The sequence below is a fragment of the Thamnophis sirtalis genome, unplaced genomic scaffold (assembly GCF_051295495.1).
Source record: "Thamnophis sirtalis isolate CommonGarterSnake01/CBP01778 unplaced genomic scaffold, rThaSir2_p1.2 scaffold_5, whole genome shotgun sequence".
NCBI classification, from domain to species: Eukaryota; Metazoa; Chordata; class Lepidosauria; order Squamata; family Natricidae; genus Thamnophis; species Thamnophis sirtalis.
The window spans coordinates 31,654,355-31,680,744 of NW_028261385.1; the positions used below are offsets into that span (position 1 = coordinate 31,654,355).

General features: G+C 39.0%; 1 protein-coding gene across 4 annotated transcripts in view; it reads left to right on the forward strand.

Moving 5' to 3' along the window:
• Positions 1 to 748: 748 nt before the first annotated feature.
• RGS7BP (regulator of G protein signaling 7 binding protein) overlaps positions 749 to 26,390 on the forward strand; it is a 56,029-nt gene continuing 30,387 nt past the window's right edge. The window contains exons 1-2 of one of the 4 annotated variants that reach the window (XM_087715559.1): positions 749 to 1,547; positions 4,373 to 4,539. In XM_087715559.1, the coding sequence (XP_087571685.1) occupies positions 1,383 to 1,547; positions 4,373 to 4,539 (332 nt within the window). In that variant the 5' untranslated portion in view covers positions 749 to 1,382. Of the gene's footprint in view, positions 1,548 to 4,372; positions 4,540 to 5,238; positions 5,314 to 26,390 lie in introns of those variants that run through there. The other 3 variants (XM_087715558.1, XM_014060345.2, XM_087715560.1) reach the window with 3 other exon arrangements.

The window sequence follows — 26,390 nt, forward strand, 5'->3', positions numbered from 1 at the left end:
CTAGCTCTCCTGCAGGAGTAACCTTGACCTTTGGTATCGAGAGAAACACCTAATATTTGCTTCAATAGTTCATCATCCAGATGACTTGGGTTGATCCCATTTGGTGGCTTTGTTTGCAAAATACAGTAGACCTAGCCTGTTTACTAAATTGAGCTTTTTTTTCTTGTATTGCACAATATACTGAACCATCAATGTTGAGTCCACACAACAGGCACAGCACAATCGACCCAGGTTTTTTTTTAAAGACTAACCTAGTTGAACGCAGTTGCTAATTTGCAACTGATCTGGTTCAACATGAGGGGGGGTGGGAACTATGCCTTTGCTTTTTTTTAGATACCAGGTAGGAAAGGGGGGGTGTAGTAGGGAAAAAAGCATTAGAGCCTGGTGATAGAACCCCAGAAGGCGATTCTCCAGAAGGCCCCAGAACTCCACTTTTGCAAATGAATCCCAATGTATTTATTTATTAATCCTGTCTCCGGAACGAGGGGCTGTTTTGGAGGGCTTGGTTAGCTTCGCAGGTAACCTTGGCGCAACATCAGCGGCTTTCTGTTTCCTCCCGTCGGGGGGGGGTGGGGGAGAGAAGGCTTAGCCAAGGGAGCCTTCCCGCCGGCGAGGCCGGCTCGAAGGGGAACAAGTAGCGTCGAGGCCAGGGAAAGAAATCGCTCGATTTGAGGCGTGCGCCTGCGCGCGCCCAACTCTGCCTAATATACACACAGGCGCACATGCCTTCGCTCCCCTTCTGTGCTGCGGCGGCGAGGGAGGGGGGCCCCAGCGAGCCAGAAGCTGGTGTTGTGCGCGAAGGAGGCACAAAAAGAAGCGGGGTTGCTGGAGACGGCGGGCTGAGGCGACGGCTGCATTTCCCCCACCCCTCCCCTCCGTCTTGAATGGAAGCCCAGCTTGGCCGAGCAGCCTGGGATCTCCGCCGCTTGCAAACCCGCGCTCAGTTTTGGCTCCAGGGACTGACACGCTGCTGCGGGTGGCGGCGCTGAAAGGAAGAAGAAGTTGTTGAGCATCCTTCGCCTCGACTTCGCTGCCGTAGCCCGACGGGAGGCGATGCTGCAAGCCGCCGCCACCACCACCTCGAGTGCTGCTCCCTTGCCGGCCGAAGTCTCCCTAGAACCCAAACAGCCTCTCCGCCTGTGAAGAGAAGCCGAGGAGGGGTGGTAGTGGAGGGTGAATAAAAGGCGTCGGGCGAGCGCGGGCGATTCTGGAGCTCTCGCCGGGTTCATCGACGCGCTGCTGCTGCTGTTGTTGCCGCCGCCGCTGCCGCCTGAGGCGGCGGCAACTCGAATCTGGCGTGGTGGAAAATCTTTGCGCCCTCCCCGCCTGCCCGCGGCTGGCACCCGTGTAAGCAGCAGCGTTTGCTTGGTGGATGCGTATGAATGAGTTCTGCACCGAATGGGCGCAAAAAGCGCCCCAAGTCCACCGGCTCGATCTTCCAAATCGGCAAAACGTCGCTGCACGGCAGGGACTGCGAAGGCCAAGACAGCGGCAGCACCGAGGGCGACCCTAAGACCCAGAGACTAGCCCTGGATGACTGCAAGATGGTGGGTACCGCGCAGCTGCGCCCCCTCCCCTTTGGTGTGTGTGTGTTTGGTAGACCTGTTTGTGTGGGGCTCGGTGGAGGGACCACTCCTCTCCCCCCCGTTGTCCCCCCCCCGTCTCCCGCTCCTTGTCTATTCCGATCACGTGCAGCTGCACTATTTTTAAAACTGCAGTCCGCAATTGAGTTGACACCCTTTTTGCTCAAGTAGCTTGTGAGGCGGCGCGGGGTGGGGGGGCGTTATACTGATGGTTTTTTTTAAAAAAAAAAACAACCCAAAATCCTCGGGTGTTTAAATGAGTTGGAGAAAGAGCTCGGCGTCTCGTAGGAAAGGTAAAAAAAAAAGATGCGATTTTGGAACATTGGCTTGCGTGGGTCAGTGGACACTACAACAGAAGTACCAAACATTTGTTGGTTGGTAGTATTTGCCCACCGTACAATCTGGAACGGTACTCAGTGTAGTAGACCTCAGAAATCCAGAGCAAGCATTTCCTCTGCTTCCCCCTTAATTTCGGAAGTGGGAAATGAGAAAAAAATAAATAAACCCCACACAGTTCCACTGGCTTGATAGAAAACAAGGCTGTGAATACACATGGAGGTGATGTTAAAAGATGTGCATCTGCTTTTTCACGCCAGAGTTGTGCTAACTTACTGGTGCAAATAGCAGCTGTGCCTGTTGATGTATAAACTAACTTCAACCCCCAGGGTAGATAGGAAGTTAATCTACCAGAAGTATATTCTTCCAAAATCCAAATTAGGTTGAACTTTGGTGCAATTGAGCTCTGTAGTATGGTTAACTTATAAATCCATTAAGATAGAGTTCTAATATCTGAACTGTTCTTTAAAAAAAAAAGAATTGTATTTTCATGCCAACTTGTGCCGTTGAAAAAGCTAAAATCATAGTACTTCTTAAGGAAAAATCTAATCTTAGTTTTCTAATTTTCCTATTTAAGTACTTATCCTTTTGGAATCTATTGGTTGCAGATACTTCTTAGGCTATTATTTATAGTAACCATGACTGTAAACAATGCATGGTTTTTTTTTAAAAGCATTTAATGAAAACTCAAAAATAGTTACACAAAACATTTGGGTTGCAATCATATATAGATTTATTTCAGAATTAATACTGAATTCAGAAGGGATTTCCTTTGCATAAACTTATATAGGATTGTAAATTGCCTTGGGCTTCTAATTTTTATATAAATGTTGAATTTGTCAGAGTTAGATGAAGTTGAAATGCAGCTCAGGAAGGTCTGAGCCTTCAGAAAGCAAGCAAGATAATTTTAGAATTACTGCTTTTATTTTGATTTGATCTAAACAGTCTGAACACATTGGATTGGAATAGGCAAGACCTAAAACGGATAAAATTACATTGAGATTTGTGTAATTAGCACTTGATAAGGCTACTATACAGGTAATGGGATTCTTACTGCAATCTATGAATGCAAATAAAGTCCATTTTGTAAAATGAAACTACAGATTATTTGCGCTGAAAATCTTTCTTCGATTATGGAAACGTGTGAACTGGGGCTATGAAAGTTACAATATTGAATGTAGTCATTTTCTTTAGGAAATGATTTGCTTAAACTTTTTAGTACTGTTTTCATTTTAGGGCATTTAAATAAATCTTCCCATTTAAATTTCTTTTATACAAACTTACAGTTGTGAGTTTACAAATGTTAACCTTTAAAAATAAAGCCTGACATTCATAAGGTTCTACTAAGGCTCAGCAATGCCACAAAAGAGGTTTTTAGGATAGTGTTGTCAAGCCTTGATTTGGGCAGTCTGTCAAATGTGATTTTCTTTGTAAGGGCCGTAACATGCTAATCTGGAAGGGGAAGCAGGGAAGATTAATTTTATCACACAGTGCACAACAGTCCCTTGGAGTTGAACTGATTGGCCAGAGAATCCATCTATGGGGTTGGAGAGGTGTTTCACTTTGTACAACAGAAGTGTTGAGAATAAAATTTGGTGTTAGGGTTATGGCAAAATATATGTCAACACAACAATAAGATACCTTGTTTTTGATTACATATATTCAAATGAAGAGATGCCATTTTATGATAGTTTGAGGGTTAAATGGTGGGCAAATCTGAACTCTGTTACAAATTAATGTTAGAATATATTGTTACTCTTTTTATTTCTGGCATGCCATACATATAAAAACGTAATTTGTCTCAGAAGAAAAATCAACAATAGTCATTGTGTTAAGCAAAATAATAATGATTCATTTAACCCTGAAGCCTTGAGTTGGAAGCATTTTTATATACAGACTGAAGTACTAGCACAAATACTGAATGGCAAGGAATTTTTCCTCCTAGATAAATAGCCGGATTCTTAAGAATAGTAAAAACAGCCTTAGAGCCAGGAAAGGCAGTTAAAAAAAAATAACAGAGCAATGAGTGACACATTCCACTCCTAATAGCCGGCAAGTCAGAAAATTGGGGTAGGTGGGTAGAGGCTAGGGCAGGGGGCATAGAGGAGAAACTATTTCTGGAAACATTATCTTCTTTCATGATAAAATATTTGGCTTCCGAGAAAAGATAAGCTGTTAGTCAGCCAGCTTTAGCGTGTAAAAACACTTTCAACGGCTTAAAATATGTGGAATATCTTCATTTCCCAGTGAAAATGCATGCTCTGGGTGAGCAAAGGGCAGCTTTTATAACATGCTTCATTATTTATGGCATGGTGGGGACAGATTTCGTTCTGTTTCAAATGCCTGCATCAGCACAGCTGGAGCAACTTTTTTTTAAAAAAAATACTGCCTTATCTTTCACTGCAGCAAAACGTTGGTTTTATGTAAATAGATTTTCTCTTTCTCTTTCTCAGCTTGTCCAGGACTTCAACACCCAGGTGGCTCTGTATCGGGAATTGGTCATTTCCATTGGGGATGTCTCAGCCAGTTGCCCATCGTTACATGCTGAAATGCACAGAACACGTACCAAAGGATGCGAGATCGCCTATCAGGCACACCAAAAGCTCTCTGCAATCTCTGGGTAGGAGACTCTTTCCAACTTCGGTCTACTCGCCTTACCAGTTTTAGTACAAGGTTTAGGAGCAAGAGATAACCACTATTGTATTTTAATAGCCTGGATTTTGGCTAAAAGGTTTATTTTGTTCTGAGCTGGCTTTTGGGTTAGGAAAGCACCTCTTTGGTCTTTAGTTACAGCCCTCAGAACATTTGGAGGAAAGCTGTGCCATTTAAAATCATTTGAAACTGAAGGCATTTTGTAACCCTGCTGTATGAAACACAAGTTCATTGTTAAACTGATATGAGTATTTGATACAGATAGATGAACTTTTTAAAAAATCCATTCTAAAAGGCAAACAAAGTTAAAGAGAGATATTATTAGACCAGACTATTACTTTAAAACTTTTTATCATCTGTTAACTGGAAAATAACATTCTAAATAATTTTACAATATGCTTTCAAATGCTACATTTTGATTTTGTTTCAAAAATTACAGCTAAAACACCAAATCACTTCTAAACCAATGTAATTAACAGTGTTTCATTCATGAAGGTACAGTTTGCATCCGTGATTATGCCCATCAGTTACATCTAAGGCGGAAAGAAAACTGGAATTCATTTAATTTACTTTGGATGTACATTTTATGCAGCCTTGTGGTACTAATTGCACCTGCAAACAGGACTCTAAAAATCTAATAATATTTATTTATGTATTTTACTTTTAGCTGCTACCAAAATACCAGGATGGTTTATAAAAAGCAAGTGGATTAAAGCAACAGACTCTACAAAAAGATAAAATGGTGATTTAAGTCATTAAAACTGCAAATTCAAACTTAAATTTTATGCTTAGGTACAGTTAAGGGTAAACTGAAAGGCATTGTTTTTTTTTAAAGCCAATGTGGGAGGCACTATTATATTCCATTGTGGAGAACATTCATATTCAGTCATGACAAAAAGTCAGGCCCCAAGTTACAGCAAGATGGACCATCTACCGTTGAAGATGTACTTCCCAGATTATTTAAATGATGGGAACCTTGCAGAAGGAGGCAATGTCTAAGGCAGGTGTCAGCAATCCAAGGCATTTTGATCCCTCCTGCGGCTCCCTGCCAAACCGGTTGCGCGACCTGCTCTCTGCCCTGAGAAGGCGTGAGCCTCTCTGCAGAGCCGCATGGTTGAAGTGCCCCTAGCATTTTCTCTGCACTTCCCGCGACTGGCTGCTTTTTGCAATTCAGCATCCTTCGTAGGAAGCTATGGTCCCCTTTGCATCGGCTCAGGAAGGAAGGGAATGGGGAGAAGGAGGAGGCTCCATCACCAGATGCAGGGAGGGAAGAGCTCCAGTTCTCTATGGAAGGAAGGAAGGAAGGGAAGAAAGAAAGAAAAGGAAAAAGAGAGAACAGAAATGAGGGCGGGGGAACAGAAAACAATGAGCACCACCAAACCCGGGTAGGCGTGGCTGGAGGGTGGGTTATGTGACTGGGTGACATTGAGTTGGCCATGGCATCTAGGTTTTGTGGCTCCCGGCATTTTGTTTTCTGTGGGAAACTGGTCCAAATGCCTATTTGAGTGTTTAAGGTTGCAGACCTGGTCTAAGGTATCCTGAACCGAAACCATTCAGATCTGTAAAAACAAGTGACTCCTTATATTGTACCCAGAAGTAAATTAGCAACCAGTATAGCAATTTCAAAATTATTGTTAACTTTGTTTCTAGAAATAGACAGAAGACCATAGTGGGTGCAGCACTTTGTACCAGTATTTCACACATGAGTAGCCCAACACACAATGCATTACTTAGTTGAAGCTTAGAGGAAGCTTAGAGCAACTTACAAGTTGCTTTCAGGTCATTGTTTAAGGAAGAACGCCTATAATAAATGCTTCTGGCCACAAATTCTATCTAAGGAAATAAGGGGTCCTAATGCACAATAACTCACAATTTGCATATCTGCTCTGTGTGGGAAAGTTTGACCCCATCTTATCTGTCTTATCTGAATTATGTCTCAATTTATTTTTCTTCTATCTATTAAATCAATAATAAATAGTAATTGACAAGCATAACTAAATGGTGCTATCTTGTTTCAGTTAAAGCAAAATTCAAAGCTCTAGATTTAGTAGAGGTTGAGTAATTTTAAACACTCTTGTCAAGCTATCCACTTTTGGAGACATAATGTTGTTTTATGCAGATACACTTTTAACACTAAGGCTGCAAAGGTTTTAATGGGGATACAGAAGTACACTTTTCTGTCATCAAACATTGCAATAATTGATTAGCAACAATGCCATTAGTTTGAATAAGTGCTCAGTAGAGGCTTTGTAATCAGTTCAGCAAGCAGCAATAAAAAGATGCAAGTAGCCACCAAAAATACAGCATTTAAAAATTGAAAAGTGGCAAAACCAGAAATCCCCAAAACATTATGCATTTAAAAGCAAGTTTGTGAAAGTGTAAGTAAACATTAGTTGTAATACACAATGAACATCAGTAATTGCCTATGTTACAGATAATTCTTAAAACTCAGAACCTGCCTTATACTCTACTCTATTTTAGACTTATAGGGTGTGCTCTGATTGACAGTATCTATCCATATCTCAAGTAGAAGACTTTTTTTATTAAGTATCACTGATTCGTTCAGTGAAAGCATTAAGCTAAATGTTGGACCACCATTATATCATGCTCTTTTAGTATGCTAGGAACCCACACTTTGGTTCCTAGCCTGTCTTTCTTTTATCATGCCATGCGGTGCAAAATTAAGCATATATTTTACAAAGTAGATGAGTCAAGTAGAAGAGAATTTGGATTTAATTTCAGTTTTGCTTGTGCCAGAATGCTGTACTGAGTTGTGGCCCTTAAGTAGGCATCTGTGATAATTACACAGAAATGAAGTCTGTGGCTCCAAATTTGCTATTTTGACATTTTCTTTTAAATGCATGGCAGTGTAACTGATGTAATCTTGTGTCCAATCTTCACTACTGGCTTTCAGACTGCGGTAGGGATTAAAAATGCCCTTTTACTTACACAGTGTACTGTACATAACCCTGAAATGTTTTGTTAAATTAAAGATACTCAATAAAGGTCAGAAGTAGGACAGAGCCTGCTTCATTTTTCCCTAATACTATTTGTTCATGTTGCCCTTGTTTGCCAGACACCTGGCCCATCATTCCCAACCAGCCAGGGTATCCTACTTGGCTAATGTCTTTCGAATGAGCCATGTGAAAGTCTTTAAGGTGAGATATTTGGATGAGCAACTGATCCAGCAAACAGACTGGAATAAGAATAGTCAAGGCATTTCTTCAGTCTATTATCTGAAGCATCCATTTCATCCTACCTAGTAGTATGGCTAGCCCTGAATAGATGAGCATGTTTACTTTTTGCTTCTTCAAAAAAAATTGCAGGAAATTCCATATTTTTCAGATTATAAGACGCACCATGATTTTGAAAAGGTAAATTTTAAAAAAAAGTTTTTGCACTCTGCATGCCTCCCAAACCCTCTGCATGCCTCATTTTTTGCAAAAAAGGGGGGGGGCATGCAAAGCTTGGGAGGCTTGGAGAGTTCTCTTGGGGGCTAGGGGGAGGGGCAAAAACAAGAAAAAAATGTCCATTTTTTGCACACACAAAAAAAGGCATGCAAAGCCTTGGGAGAGTGCTCCTGGAGACTAGGAGGCACAAAAAACAAACATGGCCCGTTTTCACCCCGCAAAAAGGATATTCAGAGACTGGGAGGCTTGTAGTTTCTGGGGAGGGCAAAAATGAGCAAAAACAGCCCATTTTTCGCTTGTTTTTGGTCTCCCCAGCCCCGAGGAGCACTTTGCAAGCCTCCCAAACCCTCTTCACGTCCATTTTTGCAAAGGGGGCAGGGTTTCGGGAGGCCAAAAATGCTGTGTTCAGTGTATAAGATGCACCCAGATTTTCACCCTCTTTTTTGAGGGAAAAAGGTGTGTCTTATATTCTGAAAAATACGGTAATTCTGTCTTCCTTTTAAGACCCATTTTGAAAAAAAATAGTTATATACAGGTAATTTCAGTTTCACAGTTCCCTGTGGGTTTGCTGCAAACTTTATGGAATATTACTGAGTTGTGACTGATGTGTCATGTGCTAAAAACCTGAGGGCAAATTCTCTGGTGGATGTGCTTTAAATTGAAATGTCTACACTGCTAGTAAAACCATTTAAAACTAATTAGTCCCAGTTTCCTAAAAGAAGCAAAAATAGGGAACAGATTCCAAACATTTGTGTGACTGAAAAAAATAGGTTTATAGCTATTTTCAAACTGTATTTTGCTTAGAAAATTTATTTTAAGAAAATAATGTCTGATCCTTAGAGAATTTAAGCTAGTAGGGCGTTTGAGTAGAAAACTATAACTGAAAAGATAATTTAAATCATGAATAAAATAGCAAACAGGTCCGTTTGAGTTGTGCTCCAGAGATGTGAATGCCTCAAGATGCTAAATAAGATTTAACAGTTAAAATGTGGCTGAAACTTTCCATCCATAGGACTGTGGAAAGTTGGGTGGGTCTTCATTTTCCCACAATAATGTTTTTATGAGGCAGAAGATGTGGCATGTCTGGTCTTCAGCTTCCTGGCTGTGAAATAAGATTTTATTTCTCTCCCTTGCTTTTAAAGAGCAGTTTAGTTGTACACCAGAAAGGGATTAACAAGATGCTGTGTCTTTGGAATAAATGGTAGTATATAAAAACGTTACTCAGTGCTGAGAAATAGTGAAATGATAAATGAAAATAAGTTTAGCTGTGGCTCAACCTGTGACACTGGAAGCAGATTAGGACAGATAAAATAAACCAGTTGTTTACACAATCAATATTTAATTTTATGCTGCTTGCTGAGATAGGATGCAGTGATGGTCATTGGCTTCCATAACTTCAGAAGCGTTTGATAGCTATAGAGCTTGTTGATTTTGTGGTAGTACAATCCAGATTTCCCCATTCTCTTCTGCCTAAAAGACTCCCAGAATAGTTTACAGCTACGTACATGTGAAACAAAACTGCCTTTGCCTACATGCTTATAGTCTAAAAGACACCATTCTAAAGGAAGGCAGGCTGGGAATAAACAACCAACTTAAGACGTCATTAGAGTCTTAGGAGTAAAGTTAAAATAGAGAATAAATTCAACTGGGAATGGGGCTGGGTTAGAAGATAAGGTATTGGCTGTTGCTGTTTTTTCTCTGGTAGCCTCCACAATCATTGGTGATAGCTGGAGGAAGAATACTCAATTGGAGTTGTATTCAGGAAAGGGGGAACATTCCAATGAATAGATTTGGAGACCCAGAACAGGGGAAAATTCTTTTTTTTTCACAAGGGTATGTGAGGGCCGTGGTTAGGAAAGAGGACATGCTGAATTAACTTCTTATGTATATGCAAAGACACAAACCGTGAACTTTTTGCAGAACTGTGGGGCACATACTTCAAATTTATATCTGATGCTTTAACAAAGCGAAGCATAGATACTGCTAAAGCGAGAACTAATTAGTACAAACAGCTATTCAAACCCAAGGCGACGAATTTCATTTTTCATATAGCCATATGCCCATCTCCACATTGCATTACTAATCCCCTAATACACGGGCAGGTATAGTGTTTCCAAGAGTCCTAAAATAGTCTAGGGGAGCCGAAATTTGCCAGATACAGAGCAGAAAGGGTTATCGTGAAAAGGAAATGCAGAATTGAAACATAAGAGGCTTATGCTTATTTTGTTTCAAAGCAAAGAAGCACAAATACACACACACATAAATATACACATGCTCAATTTCTGATTAGTCAGAGACAGTTGGAAAAATACTGTCCGCTTTTGCAATTACTTGATTTATATAGGAGAAACCAAATATGAGGTGCTTCACTGCATTTGAGTACTGTTTCATCAAAAGAAGTAGATTGACTGGTTTTTTTTTTTTTTGTTTTTTTTTTTTTTTTTTGCCTTCAAGCCAGTGTTGATTTCTTGTCACTGCCAGGATTGGTTCCTGCAGTTTTCTTGGCCAGATTTCTTGGAAGGGGCTTGCCATTGCCTCCTTCCTAACATTATGAGAGTCTCCTCAATCAGGTAGAACCACTTGGAAGGAATATAGATGAGGATGGGAGGAATAACATCTTTCTCCTCTTCATGCTTCTCCTCATAGACTTCTCTGGACCTTTACTGCAGAAGTTGAAGCCCAGGCTACCAAAGGATGACAGCTGGACAGGATATACAAACAAAAATAGTAGCAGCTAGTGTCACTGATTTCTGCCCACAGTTCAGGGACCTCCCTCCGTCATTTCGGTTGAATATAGTGCTACTCAGCTGTTTCTGATAAATTATGCTGTTTTTGTAATCCTTTAAGAGTTTTACAGGTGGTATTAGCATGCTATTGGTCTAGAGCAGTGGCCCCATTTTTGGCCCAGGCGTTTCAGGAAAAAAAATTACCTTCCAGTTTCAAATAACAATTATTTCAAAATGTCAATTTCTCAAGGAATCAAAACTTATTTTCTTTCCTAGTAGCATCCATGTACATCTGACTGCCTACCATAAAGTTCTGATTGATGCTAGAATAAAATGCTTGCTGCAATTTCTAAACTTGCAAATGATAATCTTGTAATCCTGTCAGTAATAGCACACATTGAGTCTTGTATTCACTTCATTAAAAAAAACCCCAACAGAATATTTTAGTGTGCCCATGGTACAGTTGAGAATTAAGAAAGAGTCCCATATTAATTCAGGAGCTGCAACTGTGAGCACAAAACCTTGTAGTCTTAACAAAATTTAATCGGTGTTATCAATTTGTCAATTAATTGTTAGGCTAAATGATTATCTTAAATGATACACCGGTCCAAGAATCCTCACAACATGAAGGTGAAGGGCTCCCTCAAGTGGCAGTTCTCAGAAGCCCTATCCAAACTCACTAGGTCAAGTTCACCTCAGATGAAGCTAGAAATTATACAGTTTATGTGAAATAAGAGACTTTGTATAGTAGAAGAAGCCAAAGGCAGCATAAACCTCCTGGAACGATATACAATACAGCTAGCTCTGAGGAGAGGTCACACTCTCCTAAAAGGACAGAATATTCTCCTCTTAACCAACATGATCAGAGAAAGCCATGTCACAGGAGAGGGAGGTAGCAGACTCCTACTGAGTTGAGAAAAATGTATTGTCTCCCACAGCATAACCCTCAAAGGAATCCACAACACAGCAGTGGTCTGGGTAAGGTGCAGAGATATGGTGCTTCAGTCCCAGAGTATTTAAACAGTCTTTTAGTATTTAGCAGCCATTTGCAAAGGCTCATTTTATTCAGATGTAACTGGCTTCCAGAGGTACCTGGCCCCAAAAATGTTACATCACTTTGTTTAAGAACAACTACTTGCAACCCATCCTCAGTGTTATGACAGTTGCATTTCACCCCACAATCACGTGATTGCATTCAGGTGCTGAGCAACCAACTTGCATTTATAGTGTTGTAGTGTTCTTAATGGTCACGTGACACAATTTGCAACACTTTTTGCCTTTTTCATCATGTTCAATGGGCAAAAACACTCTTTGGACCTGGTAAATTCATATGGTGACCAGGGTGACTTGATTTAGAGCTGTCGTAAGACAGTTATAAAATCGAGTATCATTACAATAGCAGTAGCAGCAATAGCAGTAGACTTATATACCGCTTCATAGGCCTTTCAGGCCTCTCTAAGCGGTTTACAGAGAGTCAGCATATTGCCCCCAACAATCTGGGTCCTCATTTTACCCACCTCGGAAGGATGGAAGGCTGAGTCAACCCTGAGCCGGTGAGATTTGAACTGCTGACCTGCTGATCTAGCAGTAGCCTGCAGTGCTGCATTTAACCACTGCGCCACCTTGGCTCCTACATGGTACCTTGGTTTATGATTACAACGCCCTACAACCAAAATTCAAGGCTTTATAGTGGTTCTAAGTCAAGGATTACTTATTATCAATCTTTTTCTTTAAGTTGTGGCCTTCCAACACGGGACTGCTTTGTTGTAGCTTTCACAAACATACAACAGTCCTTTCCTCAGGCCTTTCTTTAAAGAGCATGAAGTTTCTCTGTGCTCATGGTTGTTGTTGTTAGTTGCAAAGTCGTGTTTGACCCATTGTGACCCCATAGACACCGTTGCTCCAGGCCTTCCTGTCCTCTACCATTCTCTGGAGTCCATTGAAGTTCACACCTACTGCTTCAGTGACTCAATCCAGCCACCTCATTCTCTGTCATCCCCTCCTTCTTTTGCCCTCAATCTTTCCCAGCATTAGGCTCTTCTTCAGTGAGTCCTTCCTTCTCATTAGGGAACCAAAGTATTTGAGTTTCATGCTGCCTATGACAGCATCAACAATTCCTAAAACAGTCTTCTGCCGCTATCCACTGATATCCACAATGAGATTTTCAGAAACTTCAAGCCATTTGAACCCCGCCATGAGTCAGAACATTTTATATAGAAAGTGACATTTCTAACAGTCACACAGTAATGTCTTTCACTGAGACCAGGAAGTCATCTAATTCTCAAACTCGGTTGAATTAGGATTTGTGCAAACTGACATCTCACGGGTCTGAGTTCAGTAGAATGAAGATAGATAGAATAAGACAGCCTTCTAGTTTCCTTCTGACTGCCACAACCAAGTCCCAAAGCTTCAGCGATTATGATGTCCAGGTAAATCAAGGGTTCCATTGAGCTGGCTGTAAGTCCTAAAATATGCCTGCTCCATAGGAAATTGTGGCCCACTCTACTGGAAGTGCAGTCACCACTGCCCTCCTCTACACTAATGTTCCCTGGGTGATAGCTCTATCTGTATCTACACAGTCTGCCTTTATAAAGTACCATAAGTTCTATTCTCTTGAAGCTTGGTTGAAGCCTTCTCAGCAGGAGGACACTCGGGAGAGTGGGAGGATGCATTTGTTTTGTAATGATGAAAAGATTGATTTTTTCACCAGTTTTTTTAAAATTAATGGTAATAGAGTTTTAAATGTCATGCATCATTTGTTTCATTGTAATATATATGAAGTATTTTTCAAAGTGTGGTCTGAGGACTACTGTGAGTCACCAACAACCTTTCAAGGTATCTACTGTATGAAGTCAAATAAATCAGTACTTAAAATTTCTCAGTTTTCATTTCTGATATAAATATCAATGGATATAACCCACTTAAAGCCCTTTGAGATAATCATTTTTAGGAATGTAAAAGGGTCCTGAAATCAAAATATCTGAGAATCTCTGCCCAAAGCAATTTCACAATACCTAATTGGAGCATTACCCACTCAATTGCTTTCTTTGTAGAACTGAAAAAATGGTGATAATACCATTTAAAAACATGTCATCTATGAAACTTATAATCCTTTTTTTATAAGCCAGATAGAAGGCAATTCCATATATTATTATAATTGCTTAAGTCCAGGATTAGCATTGTGGATTGACCTTGTGTTCCTCTGCCATCATCTGTGTTTGGCAGCTGGCTGATTAATTTTCAGGTCAGATGTAGTGCAAAAAAATAGTTGTTGAACATACATTGGCAGGAAAAATACTGCAACATGTGGTGGTATCAGAGTAAGTGTTCCCAGGCAGGAATGAATCATTTACACAATCTCACAAGAAATCCAAAGAACTACAGATTATTATTATTTATTGAAGAAAATAAGAAGCTATAATGAAAGAATTTTGGTCCACCACCACCACCTTATACAGTATAAAGAATTTCTTGGCCCCCTCTTTTAAATTGGGCAGCTTGTTTCCATCTGTTCTTTTGATTGCTCAATCAGAATTCAAACTGTAGGAGGAAGTCATACAGAATTATACTAACCTGACATTAGTCTTTATGACTACGGTAGTAGTTGAACTCTTGCTGCTACTTTCTAAATGAGTGGCTGTGTTTTGTAATAGAAGATGCTAAGAAAAAAAAATAGAACTCAAAGTAAGGACTAGAATTTGAGTGGAGGGAAGAATGGAATAATTTTTGAACTCCTTAAATGGTCAGGTACAGAGACTGTTGGCTGGCTTCTGCAAAGATGCTGGTATTTTGAGAATTCAAGCAGTTAATAACCATTATGGCCTGTTTTGTTACCTGATTCTGAACATTGGTTAAAGGATGTGGAAGGCTATGTAGAAAGGAACAATTGTTTCACTTTTTTCTAGTTTAGTTCATTTCAACCATGTACCTTTTATTACATTACGAATATTTCTCTTTCCTTTTACCCATTATGAAATGTTTCAGTTTGAATTTAAGATTTTGGTCAGAGGTCTGTGTAACTGGGCACCTGCCAGAAGCCTTTTATAATCCTCCTTCCATTTAGACTCCTTGAAATATTGAGAGTCCTTCTGTCTGGCCTCTTCTACCTAAATCCCACATTAAGCCATTATTGTTAGTCATCTCACTTTCTGATAGGTATAATTTCCTCCCAGCAGTGCCTGATACCAACCAAGTCAGCATGTCAAATTTTCCAAGCTTTTCCTTGATGATTCATTGCCTACTATGACAGTTGTTTGCAATGAAGTGGGACTTATCATTTACTTGGCTTCCTAAATAACTTTTCTTACAAGATGAAGTACCTTCATCTTGTAAGAAAAGAAGATTGTAAGAATTTTGTAAGAAAAAAAAGAAGAAGATGTGTAATTAGAGATGAATATCAATGATAGAATAGAACAGAATTCTTTATTGGCCAGGTGTGATTGGACACACAAGGAATTTGCCTTCGGTGCATAAGCTCTCAGTGTACATAAAAAACAAGCAGTAGCTTGTAGTAGTACGTGGACTCTCTGGTTGGAGTACTTGGACATGTTACTTGGTTGCTAAACTAAACCCTGACATTCCATATTTAAATCCAAGAAATAAGAGAAGGACAACCTTCTTATGCCACCTTCGTTCAATTTGATAACAAATTGCAACTCATGGAAATTCTCAACATTTAGAATGATTTTGAAGTGGTAACATATTGGGATGCTGCACAGTAGATCCAAGGAAACAAAACAACCTTCTCAAAAAAAAAATTCAGATGCAAAGAATGAAGTAATCTAAAAGCAAAGGGTGGATTTTGGATGGACATAACATAATTGTTGACTTTTGACAGTATTTTCTATGCTCTCACTGACCATTGATTCAGAATTGGCAAATAATCTCTGCTAATATCAAAGGACATGGTGAAGAAGGGGCGCGGTGGCTAAGACGCTGAGCTTGTCAATCAGAAAGTCAGCAGTTCAAATTCCTAATGCCGCATAACGGATTGAGCTCCCGTTACTTGTCCCAGCTTCTTCCCACCTAGCAGTTCGAAAGCATGTAAAAATGCAAGTAGAAAAATGGGGACCACCTTTGGTGGGAAGGTAACAGCGTTCCGTGCGCCTGCGGCATTTAGTCATGCCAGACACATGACCACGGAGACATCTTCGGACAGCGCTGGCTCTTCGGCTTTGAAACAGAGCTGAGCACCGCCTCCTAGAGTTGGGAACAACTAGCACATATGTGTGAGGGGAACATTTGCCTTTTAACATCAAAATGTCCTTTGTTTTTATTTTTATTTCCCCCACATTAGTGCAAGATTTTACACGAAGAAAGTTTAGGTCAGGATTCCATTAGGAGGGTCTGAAATACATGGAAAACCTTTCAGTGGGATTGATTTTGTTCCAGGTATATATTTCCTTTGGGGATTTTATTAGTAAACACAAGTTTAGGAGATGCGAGATGACTGCAATATTCACTTTAAAAAAATTGAAAGTTAAGAATACATGGGTATGCAAGTGCTTTTCTATTGAATGAAGCTTTTCTTCTGCTTCACTCTAGTAAAAAAATTAGTAACAATTTTAAAGACCAATTTAGTATTGGCAAGGAAATGCAAAAGTAAGGTGACAAAATGGACATTGCCGAACTTGTTCGTTTCTAGAATGAACACTAACATGATTTGGTGAACCCTGCACACTCTTTTTAGTGTATTTTATGATGATGCCCTATAGCTTGATTTTTTTCCCTGCTGTGTTGTGTTACAATAACTATTCTATGCAATTAAAATCATTCAGAATAGTGACTACTAGTTAAAGAAAGTCTCAGGTCTTATCCCTGGCTTCCTTAATTTCAAAAGAATTTGTAGCAGTTTATTTGAAATATTTGAATAATCTAGAATAATAATAACAACAACAACAACAATAATAGCAACAACAACAATAACAATATTTTTTTAAAAAAAACAAGCTATCCGCACAAATGACATTAAGGCCAAAATCGAAAAATCCTCTGATGATGCCAAATGCAGACTTTGCAAAGAAGTTGATGAAACTGTTGATCACATACTCAGCTGCTGTAAAAAAAAATCACGCAGACTGGTTATAAATTGCGGCACAATTCAGTAGCACAAATGATCCACTGGAATTTGTGCAAAAATTATAATATTAAACAACAACAAACTGGTGGAAACATAAACCTGAAAAAGTCACCGAAAATCAGATGGCCAAGATCTTGTGGGATTTTCGTATACAAACGGACAAAATACTGGCGCATAATACACCAGACATCACACTGGTTGAGAAAAATAAGGTTACAATCATAGACATCGCAATACCAGGTGATAGCAGGGTCGCCGAGAAGGAACATGAAAAAATTGCAAAATACCAGGACTTAAAAATTGAAATTCAACGATTATGGCACAAACCAGCAGTGGTAATTCCAGTGGTAATCGGCACACTGGGTGCTATTGCAAAAGCACTGGAATTACATTTAAAACAGTTAAAAATTGACAAAATCACCATCAGTCAAATACAAAAAGCCGCACTGCTTGGATCCGCACGCATATTACGAAAATACGTTATGACGTCCTAGGCCCCTGGGTGGAGCCCGACTAGTAACCAATGTCAAATCCGGTGAAACAACTGGCCGCTGTGATACAATTGTATAATAATAATCTATTTGATAATACTATGTAAGGTGATTAAATATTCTTGATTGGATATAAGACAACTTCCTACTTAGTTAGATCCTCCTGTATTTTATCTTGACTCATTATGCTTGAATAATTCAATTTCACATTAATGTGGTTTTCTTGGCAATAGTGCATAAGTGATTTGCTATTGCCTTCTTGCAGAATTTCAACCCCCCCCCCCTTTTCCTATCTAAGTTAGGGTCCTCTCTTCCTGGTAGCTTCCCAGTCAGATAGTAACCATGTTCCACTGTTAGCCTTTCAAGATCAGGCAAGGTCAGAGAGTGTTGAGCAAAATGAGTAAGTAAATTGTCTAAAGTGATCCAAGTGAGCTTCTCATATTCCTGTGAAAAATTAAAAATTTTCTGGAAATGCTGCAAAGTCATTGCAAAATGAGAAAAATATGAAGGGACCATAGTCCAAACAGATTGCCAGTTTGCCAGTCTAATGAATGTGGGGCGTTGTTCAGTTCCACTTGGAAAAAAATATGAGAGCTAACTACTTCTAATGTTCCAATTCTCTGACTTGAAACGTTTCCTTAGCTAATACGCTCCATATTGAATGTTCACATCATCTTGATCAGCATTTATTGCCGTGTCAGTACTTCTATGTCATTGTATTGGTGATAGTATTCAGCCAGTTCTGACAGGTTCTGGAAAACGGGTAGCACAAATTTTGAGAATGGGGAGAGAATGAGGATTTTGCAGTATCGTTCCCCTGACACACCCACAGAGCCACACCCCATAAAACGGTAGTAAAAAAAAATTGGAATCCCACCATCGATTTAACATATGAGAGTCTTGAAGTCTATAATAGGTAATTTCTTCAGCGTTTTCTAGAACGGACTGCTTTTAGTTTGCCATAAATAGGGGGTGTAGACTATATATAGAAAATTTGATCCAACTGAAAATTCAAGTGTGCATAACAATAAGAGTATATTTTGACTCTACTAGCTTAAATTATTTTTCTATACTGTAGTTTTGCCCTCTCAATGTTACCCCCAAACCCCCATTTGCCATAAAATAAGTTGAAACTAACACAACTACAGTACATAATGTCCTCCATATTCCTTAGAACAGTGATGGTTAAACTTTTGTTCTCACATGCCTAAAGCATGCGTGTGCACGCATCCATAATGCAATGTGTGTGTGAACCCCTGTGTGCCCTGTGCATGCATGTGCGATCCCCGTGCATGTGCGTACAAACCTCCCGTGCATGCGTACATGTCTCCCGCATGCACAGCAGAGAGCTGAAAACCAGCTGGCCAACGGGAACAATTCTTTGATTGGCCATTTGTAAATTATGTAATAAAAGAAAAATAAAAGTATTATTTTAAAAGTATTTATCCCTGATCGAAGTCCAATATTACTCTTCAGTAAATCATGACATAGAAAACAAAGTAATTTACCTATAACTGGTACTCATAGAATATCTCTCTACTATGGGTTTACCTTACACCTCCTCTTGCATTTCCTGGGGGAGCTGCTCAAAAATTGAACGTGAAAGTGCAGAGGGCTGTTGCCTCTTTTTTTAAAAAATAGCTTTGTTTTTGAACAAGTTACAGCCTGTCCTTTTGTCATGGCCACGTCTCACAAGCTTTCTACTGGATCTAAAAGTGTAAAAATGCACCCTTGAGATACAGGCAAGAAAAGCTGAACAGCCACTGAAATTATAAGTTAAAAAACATTACATTTTCAGACTTCATGTGCCAGTATTGCACTTAAACATTTATTTTTTTGTGTCATTTTGTTATTGCAGTTAAATCAACCTAGGTATTAAGCCATTAAGTAAAAAAGCAAAAATCTTGCTTTACAGAAAGCAATCTTAGATTCAAATATACATGCCCTCCTTTTACTACATTATGTCTCTGATTTATATTGGCTTTCCTCTTTATTTTAAGTGTTTTATTTTAATATTAAATCACATCGTAAACACACACACACACAATCCTCTTGGTGTAATATAATACAATTTTCCACTTTCCAATGGGAGCTATACAACAAAATTTGTTCTCTGTTGTTCCAGAGTATGGAACACAATCATTAATAGAAGCTTACAGCAGGGCAGATTTTGGTGTAACACCTAATGACAGGTGTAACCTTACTTCAAAAATGAAACCATTTTCCATGGAAAGTCATAGAAAAGGTGCAAGCAGAGACAAGACAATCATGTAGGGTCTCCTGCTTGGGTGGAGATTGGAGTAGAATCTAGATGACCTACAAGGTTACTTCCAACTTTGTTAATTTGTTATCTGATATTTATTTATCTTTCTGGTGTGTTTTTACCTGGATTTCTGCACTGAGCAGAGGCTTGGATGGCCTAGATTAGTGTTTTTCAACCTTAACACGTTTAATCTGTGTGAACTTCCACTGCCAGATTCTCCAGCCAACTTCAGTTCTTGGAGTGGAAAGTCCGTACATCTTAAACTTGTCAGAGTTGAGAAACACTATGATTCTGCTGGCATGCTGGGAAAAGCCTTGAGGTTTTAGTACAAAGCAACCTTTTGAAAATTATTTTTACTTGTCTAGACAGAAACAAAGAAAGAGCCACATAATGTTCAAAATCAGGTGGGAAGAATTCCCATGTGTTCATGGAGTATCTGAAGATGGGTAGTATGCCACTTGTAAAAGCTGAGAGGCTGTCAAGGTTTTGTTATTCTATTATATAACAATAAAGGCGTTTCTAGAATTCTGTTGCTTCTGTTTGTTAAGCTTGGCTATGTACACAACCTATAGAGGTGAACTAGATTTGCTCACCATTCAAAAGAGACCATAAAAAAGCTAAAAGGAAAACAAAAAGATAAAACATCAACATTCAGATAAGCAGAGATCTAACACCAGAGCAACAAATAAGCAGTAAACAATACCCTAATCGAAGAACTATCAACTCAGACAAATAGACAATAAACAAAACAGCCTAATCATGGAACTACCAAGAAGAAAACATAAGCCTTACCAAGACTGACAGAACAAACTACTGTATATAAACAGAGAGTAAGTCCCACCCCTTTAGCACTGAAGGTGTTACTTAGTTGGGTAATGAAATGTGTGCGAGAAAATAACTAAGCTTAGAGAGCACGCAAGAACTCCAAAGAGTTAGCACTGCCTTCAAAAGGCTAACACTGCCTTAAAAAAAAAAATGGTGCAGTGTCTCGCTTTACTGAATTTTAAAAGAGAATTATTTGTTCACAGTATCTAAGCATCCAAGTCTGCATTAACATATAACTTTGCCACAAGTTACAATGAGCCCTTGCTAATCATGAAGGTGGTTGGCTTTTTAAAAAAAAACCTGCAAAATTGTAAGAGACAAGCCATTTAAAAGCAAATGAGCTAAAAAGCATTCTTCTTGTTTATTCATAGAGGCATGCAGCTTCTGAGAAATAGCAGCACAGAAATACTTTTACCAGTTTATAGATCTTACGGGTTATAGCAAGGCTGTCAAACTCCTGGCCCACAGGCCATATATGTCACACGCTGGCCACGCCCAGTTTAGCAAAGGGGAATAAAGTCCCAATATGTCACAGGACACTGCCGTGATTTGAGTTTGACACCCCTGAGTTACAGTATACTGTAGGTGTGCCTATATTTCAACCCATGTATTCCAGGCCCTGAAGCAGAAGAGAAAAGTGTTAATAATTGTAATAATTAAGATACTGGCTTAGAACCCAGGGAACTAGAGTTCGAGTCCCGCTTTCGCCATTGAAGCCTACTGGGTGACCTTGTGCCAGTCACACTCTTTCATCCCAACTATTTCATAGGGTTATTGTGGGGGGAAAGAGGAGAAGGAAGGAGGATTATGTATGTCTGCCACTTGGAGTTACTTTTAAAATAATAAAGTCTGTTTGGACTAGTGGTTACAGGTTAAAAAGCAGGAGATTCTGAATCCTGCCTTAACCATGAAAACCAATGGTGTGACTTTTGGCCAATCATTCTCCCTCTCAGCCCAAACTCACCTCACAGAGTTGTAGCAAAAATAAGGGGAAGGTGTGTTGGATATGTTTGTCACCCTAAGTTATTTGTAAAAATAATAAAGATAGGATGTAATAAATAAAAACAAATAACAGCTGTAACTATGTCAGAAAAATATATACCTTATGCCAGTTTTGTGATTGTTAGCATGATAAAACAAGTTTTATTTATAGACTAAATGTGAACTATAAACACAGGTAAACTATTCATGGCAGAATATATGTATGTATGTAGGTCTTTGGTTATTTGGGTTTTCTCCCGCGTAAAATTGGAAGTGTCCTTGCGACGTTTCGACGAAGTCTCATTCGTCATCTTCAGGCTGGTTTACTTGGTTTTGTGCTTCCAGGAGCAATGTGAGATTGAAGCTGTGGGGGTGGGAGCTGATTGGGTGGGAGCTTGGCTGTGTTCCGATTGGGTGGAGGTGTGTTCTGATTGGTTGGGGGTTTTGTGCTCGGCTTAGTCTGAGTTGCCGGGGGATTTGAGCTGATGAGCTGCGTTGCTGTGGTTTGGCTTTGTGTTTGTAGCCGTGCCAGCTCTTCATGGTGGGTGTCAGTCTGCTTCATGTATGGAATGGAGGGGTTTTAAGTGGCTAATGATGCAGCTGTGGTCTGGCTTCTGGTCCTTGGTCGTGCCTCATCATCAGTGTGGGTTTGAGTCTGCTTTCTGCGTGGATGTGTGATGGTGACATCCTATGTGGCTCTTATGAATGTGGGTCTGGTGTCATTACTCATGTTAGGGACTCGTTTGTTAATAAGGGCGGGTTTCCAAATGGCTGGTAAGCGGGAGGTGTCGTCTCGTTTGTTCATACTGAGTGGGCGTTTTTCTATCTCGATGGCTTCTCTGATTATTCTGCTGTCAAAGTGTTCAGCCTTGGCGATAGTTCTGTTTTTTTTTTTAAGTCAATGACTTTGAAGATGGAACAAAGATAGAACACAGCATGAACAAACGAGTCCCTAACATGAGGAATGACACCAGACCCACACTCACGAGAGCCACACAGGATGTCACCACCACACACCTCCATTCCATACAGGAAGCAGACTGACACCCACCATGAAGACCTGGCACGGCCACAAACACAAAGCCAAACCACAGCAACGCAGCTCACCAGCTCAAATCCCCCAGAACTCAGATTAAGCTGAGCACAAAACCCCCACCCAATCAGAACACACCTCCACCCAATCAGAACACAGCCAAGATCCCACCCAATCAGCTCACACCCCCACTGGCAGTTAAAAGGAAAAAACAGCTTCAATCTCACATTGCTCCTGGAAGCACGAAACCAAGTAAACCAACCTGAAGATGACGAATGAGACTTCATAGAAACGTCGCAAAGACACTTCCAATTTTACGCGGGAGAAAACCCGAATAACCAAAGACCTACATACAAACACCCGCGAAAACCTCAGAAAACATATGTGTGTGTGTGTGTGCGTGCGTGTGCGTATGTATGTTTATATGTATATATGTATATATATATATTAACACTTCAGCTGTACCAGATAGTATTGTATTACCAAGAAGTTTATTCTGCAAAGGCTAAATTGAGTTTTCTATTCTAATTACTAGGCAGACATTAGCATACAATAAGGTTGAATTGTGTTATCTTTGCACAATCATGTATTTAAATCATGGCCTGTTTTGTGTGTGATGGGAAATAAGGGTATCCATGCTATGGATGAGTTTTATTATGCTTTGAGCATTCTTTACTTCTTCAACACCATCCCTATTGTTCTCATAAGAAGGTAGCTGAAATAAAGGCTGTCTAATTTAAATAAACAATTCTTCTTATGTTTGAACTGCTGGAGTCCAATTTCTTTTGTGAGAATAAAACATGATTGATCCATTATTTGGGATCTTGACCTCCTCTGAAAATATAATTTAAGCAACCACAGTCTCTAGAATTAGATGGAACAAAGCAATCTGTGTGAACAAAACAGAAGCTTTTGATTCTTTGGAACTTAGAAAACATTAGGAGATTAAGGGAAATATGTGGGAACTTGAAGCGTTATGTGGTTCAGTCACATAAGAGGAACCTTGGTTTCTCATTTTCCATTACATCTGGACTTATGATAATTTTGCATTTTATCATGTATTAATTTAAATCACTATTATTTCACATGAGTGTCTAGTACTTAAACAACGTCAGTCATTTGAAAATTTGATAAATGCAGTCTGTCTCTGTTTCTATTCTATTAAAATGCATTGATAATTGTATTCCACCCAGTGGTATTAATAATACTACAAAAACATATTTAAACCTGAAAAGATACAATTAACACCCAAGTGGTAAATTTTTATAATCACTGTTTCTATATTAGATAAGCTCAGTTGTCAAATGTATGATATCCCTGAAGAGGTAAGTATTGCAGCTTAGGCTTGCTTAACCTGGAATTTTCCATCTGTCAAAATACAACTTCCATCAATCACAACACAATAACCAGGAGCTGAGGGTAATAAGGAGAGCCTAGTTGGATAAAGCTGTCTTAAAATAAGCCATCACCCAAGAACCATTTTAAACATAAACAAGATCATCTCCTCCCACCAAAAATAACAAAAGTAGTAGGTGCTCATTAATTAGAGCACATTTGAAACGCTTATATGAACTTGCATTTAATCATTCCTCAATCTCTGGCTGCCTAAGGGAAGGACTGGAAGTTAGAAGTACAACAGAGAATTGCTTGCATTTATTGACTCTTCCTTTCAGTGTACAGGGACACACAGTTTGTGATCCAATAAGCTGAATATATCCACTAGTTATTTTTGATGGGTTGTTGCATAAATGACATCAGCCCTTATATGTTTTCCCCAAATGGTTAGCAGTAGTAATCTTTTTGAAAAGATAATTGTAAAGCTTCACTGATGAGTAGAATTTGAGTTGATCAAAGTACTTCATATAAAGCAAACTTCAAAAGTCTCTACCTTTATTTGGTGAGATGGCTGCCTAATTGGATACCCTTGCAGGGTGGGTTTTAAATACCGTAGATATATGGAGTATATCGGGGTATCAGGGGTAATTACAATAACTACATGCTGTTTCCAGGATCAGATAAAAAGTTGGCTGAGGAATCTGAGTGAAAAGGTGTTGCTGCGTTCATATTTTGCTTATGGTTTGGTGCATCTGTAGATCTGGCTTTTGTTGAAATTGAAATATTAGATTAAGTATATATTTGATCTGAACAAGCAAGATCTTTGGCTTCTGATGAAAAAGTCTGGCATTGTGAAATAGGTTGACATTATGAGAAGAAAGATTTCCAAAGATTTCTTTTAGAATGAATTGTTAACAACATGATAAAAATAAGAGTATAAAGAAGGCATGATTAAATTGTAAAATGCCATAAAGCAATTGCTTCTAATTATTCTTCATGTCAGTGATTTAAGAGTAGATTTTCGATATGCAAAAGAATAGAATGATTTGAAAATATTCTTTTTGATAACTAATGGGTTATCAAGTTTAAAACATAAACCTAGAAATAATTGCTTGTAATTGTAAATGGAATTCTGAGAGGAGATACGTTTTGCAAAGAATAGCCTTCTCCTAATGCAGAATATACTGTATACTGCAATATACTGTATGGCCTGCAGATACTGTTCATTGTGTGGGGCCAAGGTGGCTCACATGGTAAGATGCTGAGCCTGTGCTCCACTGAGGTTGAGAGCTTGGCGGCTCGATTCCTGTGAGCGAATAAACCGCGTAGGGACAGGAAAGGAGCCACTCCTGATTTCTTATCTTACCGCAAGTAAGATAACACCACCCGAAAAAATTCTTTTCACAGAGGCAGGCAGCCACTTCAGTGATCCCTGGCTAACATGTGCCATATGCTATAAATAAATAAATTAAAAAATAATTTAAAAAACATGTTCGTTGTGATCCTAAATAAATTCCTTATTGTTGTCCTATGTTGTTTAGACCAGTGGGAGTTGAAATTCACATCTATAAAGTGACTTGCCTTGTGATAATGGATTAATTGAATTTATTGCACTTATTTAACAACTGCTAACTTCTGCATCTTGCAACTCTCCAACTTTTGTAATTTTATGTATGTATATATATAAAAAATAATCTTGAATTGTTCTACTTTAGTGCTTAATTTTATTGATTAAATTGTACATTGCTCAGAGCTTTTCTCTAAGGGAGATGGGGGGGCTTAAGTAGTGTGAAATATAAGTTAATGAATACATAAAAACATACAGAATTTCAGCTACATCACTGTTTCCTATATTTAATCTCTTATTGTTGCCTAATGAGGATACTTCCATATAAAATAGATATACATTGACTATAAATGTGAATGTGCTTTGCATTCACAATTATGATCAATTGCAACATCAGCAGAAAATATCAAGTATGACTATCTCTTTTAGCAATAGGTAACTTATACTTTCTTGGGTTTCTTTTACATTAATAAGAAAGAAAGAGAGATTGCAAATATATATTTCCAGTAAGGAAGATGATTGCAGATAGAGATATCTTAAGTAATGCGTATCTGCTATAAACTACGGTCATAATTCAGTTTTGGTATTGTATTTTGTGCTACCCACAAGCAAAGACAGCTTGAGAAAGTATTCTCAAAGGCCAGCTCTGTTTACAGCTGTGGGTTGGAGAACTTGTCAGCTGACAGAGTGATTATTAATTCATCATGAGCTTTAGTTGTTTTTAATTATTATTAGAGTAAGATAGCCTTCCCTAACCTGGTATATCTCCAGATATCTTGAATTACAATCCCCAGAATTAGGAATTAAAGTTCAGAACATATAAAATTTGTCCTAGTTGCAACCTGTGCTACAACAGCAGTTGTCTTTATTTTTAAGATATTGTTTCTTTCAATATACTGCGACAGTGGAATAACTATAGCACAGGCAGCATTTCTCAATGATGGATATTAAGTGGATTGGTTTCGTTCACTGCCTGAGCATTTCAGAAGCACCTGCCTAATTTTGAGTAATAGAGCACTTGACTCCTGTCCATCGATTATCATTTTTGCTTATTTTAAATTTTTGAACATATGCTACTTTAGATTTGAAGAACACTTAGATCCAGTTAT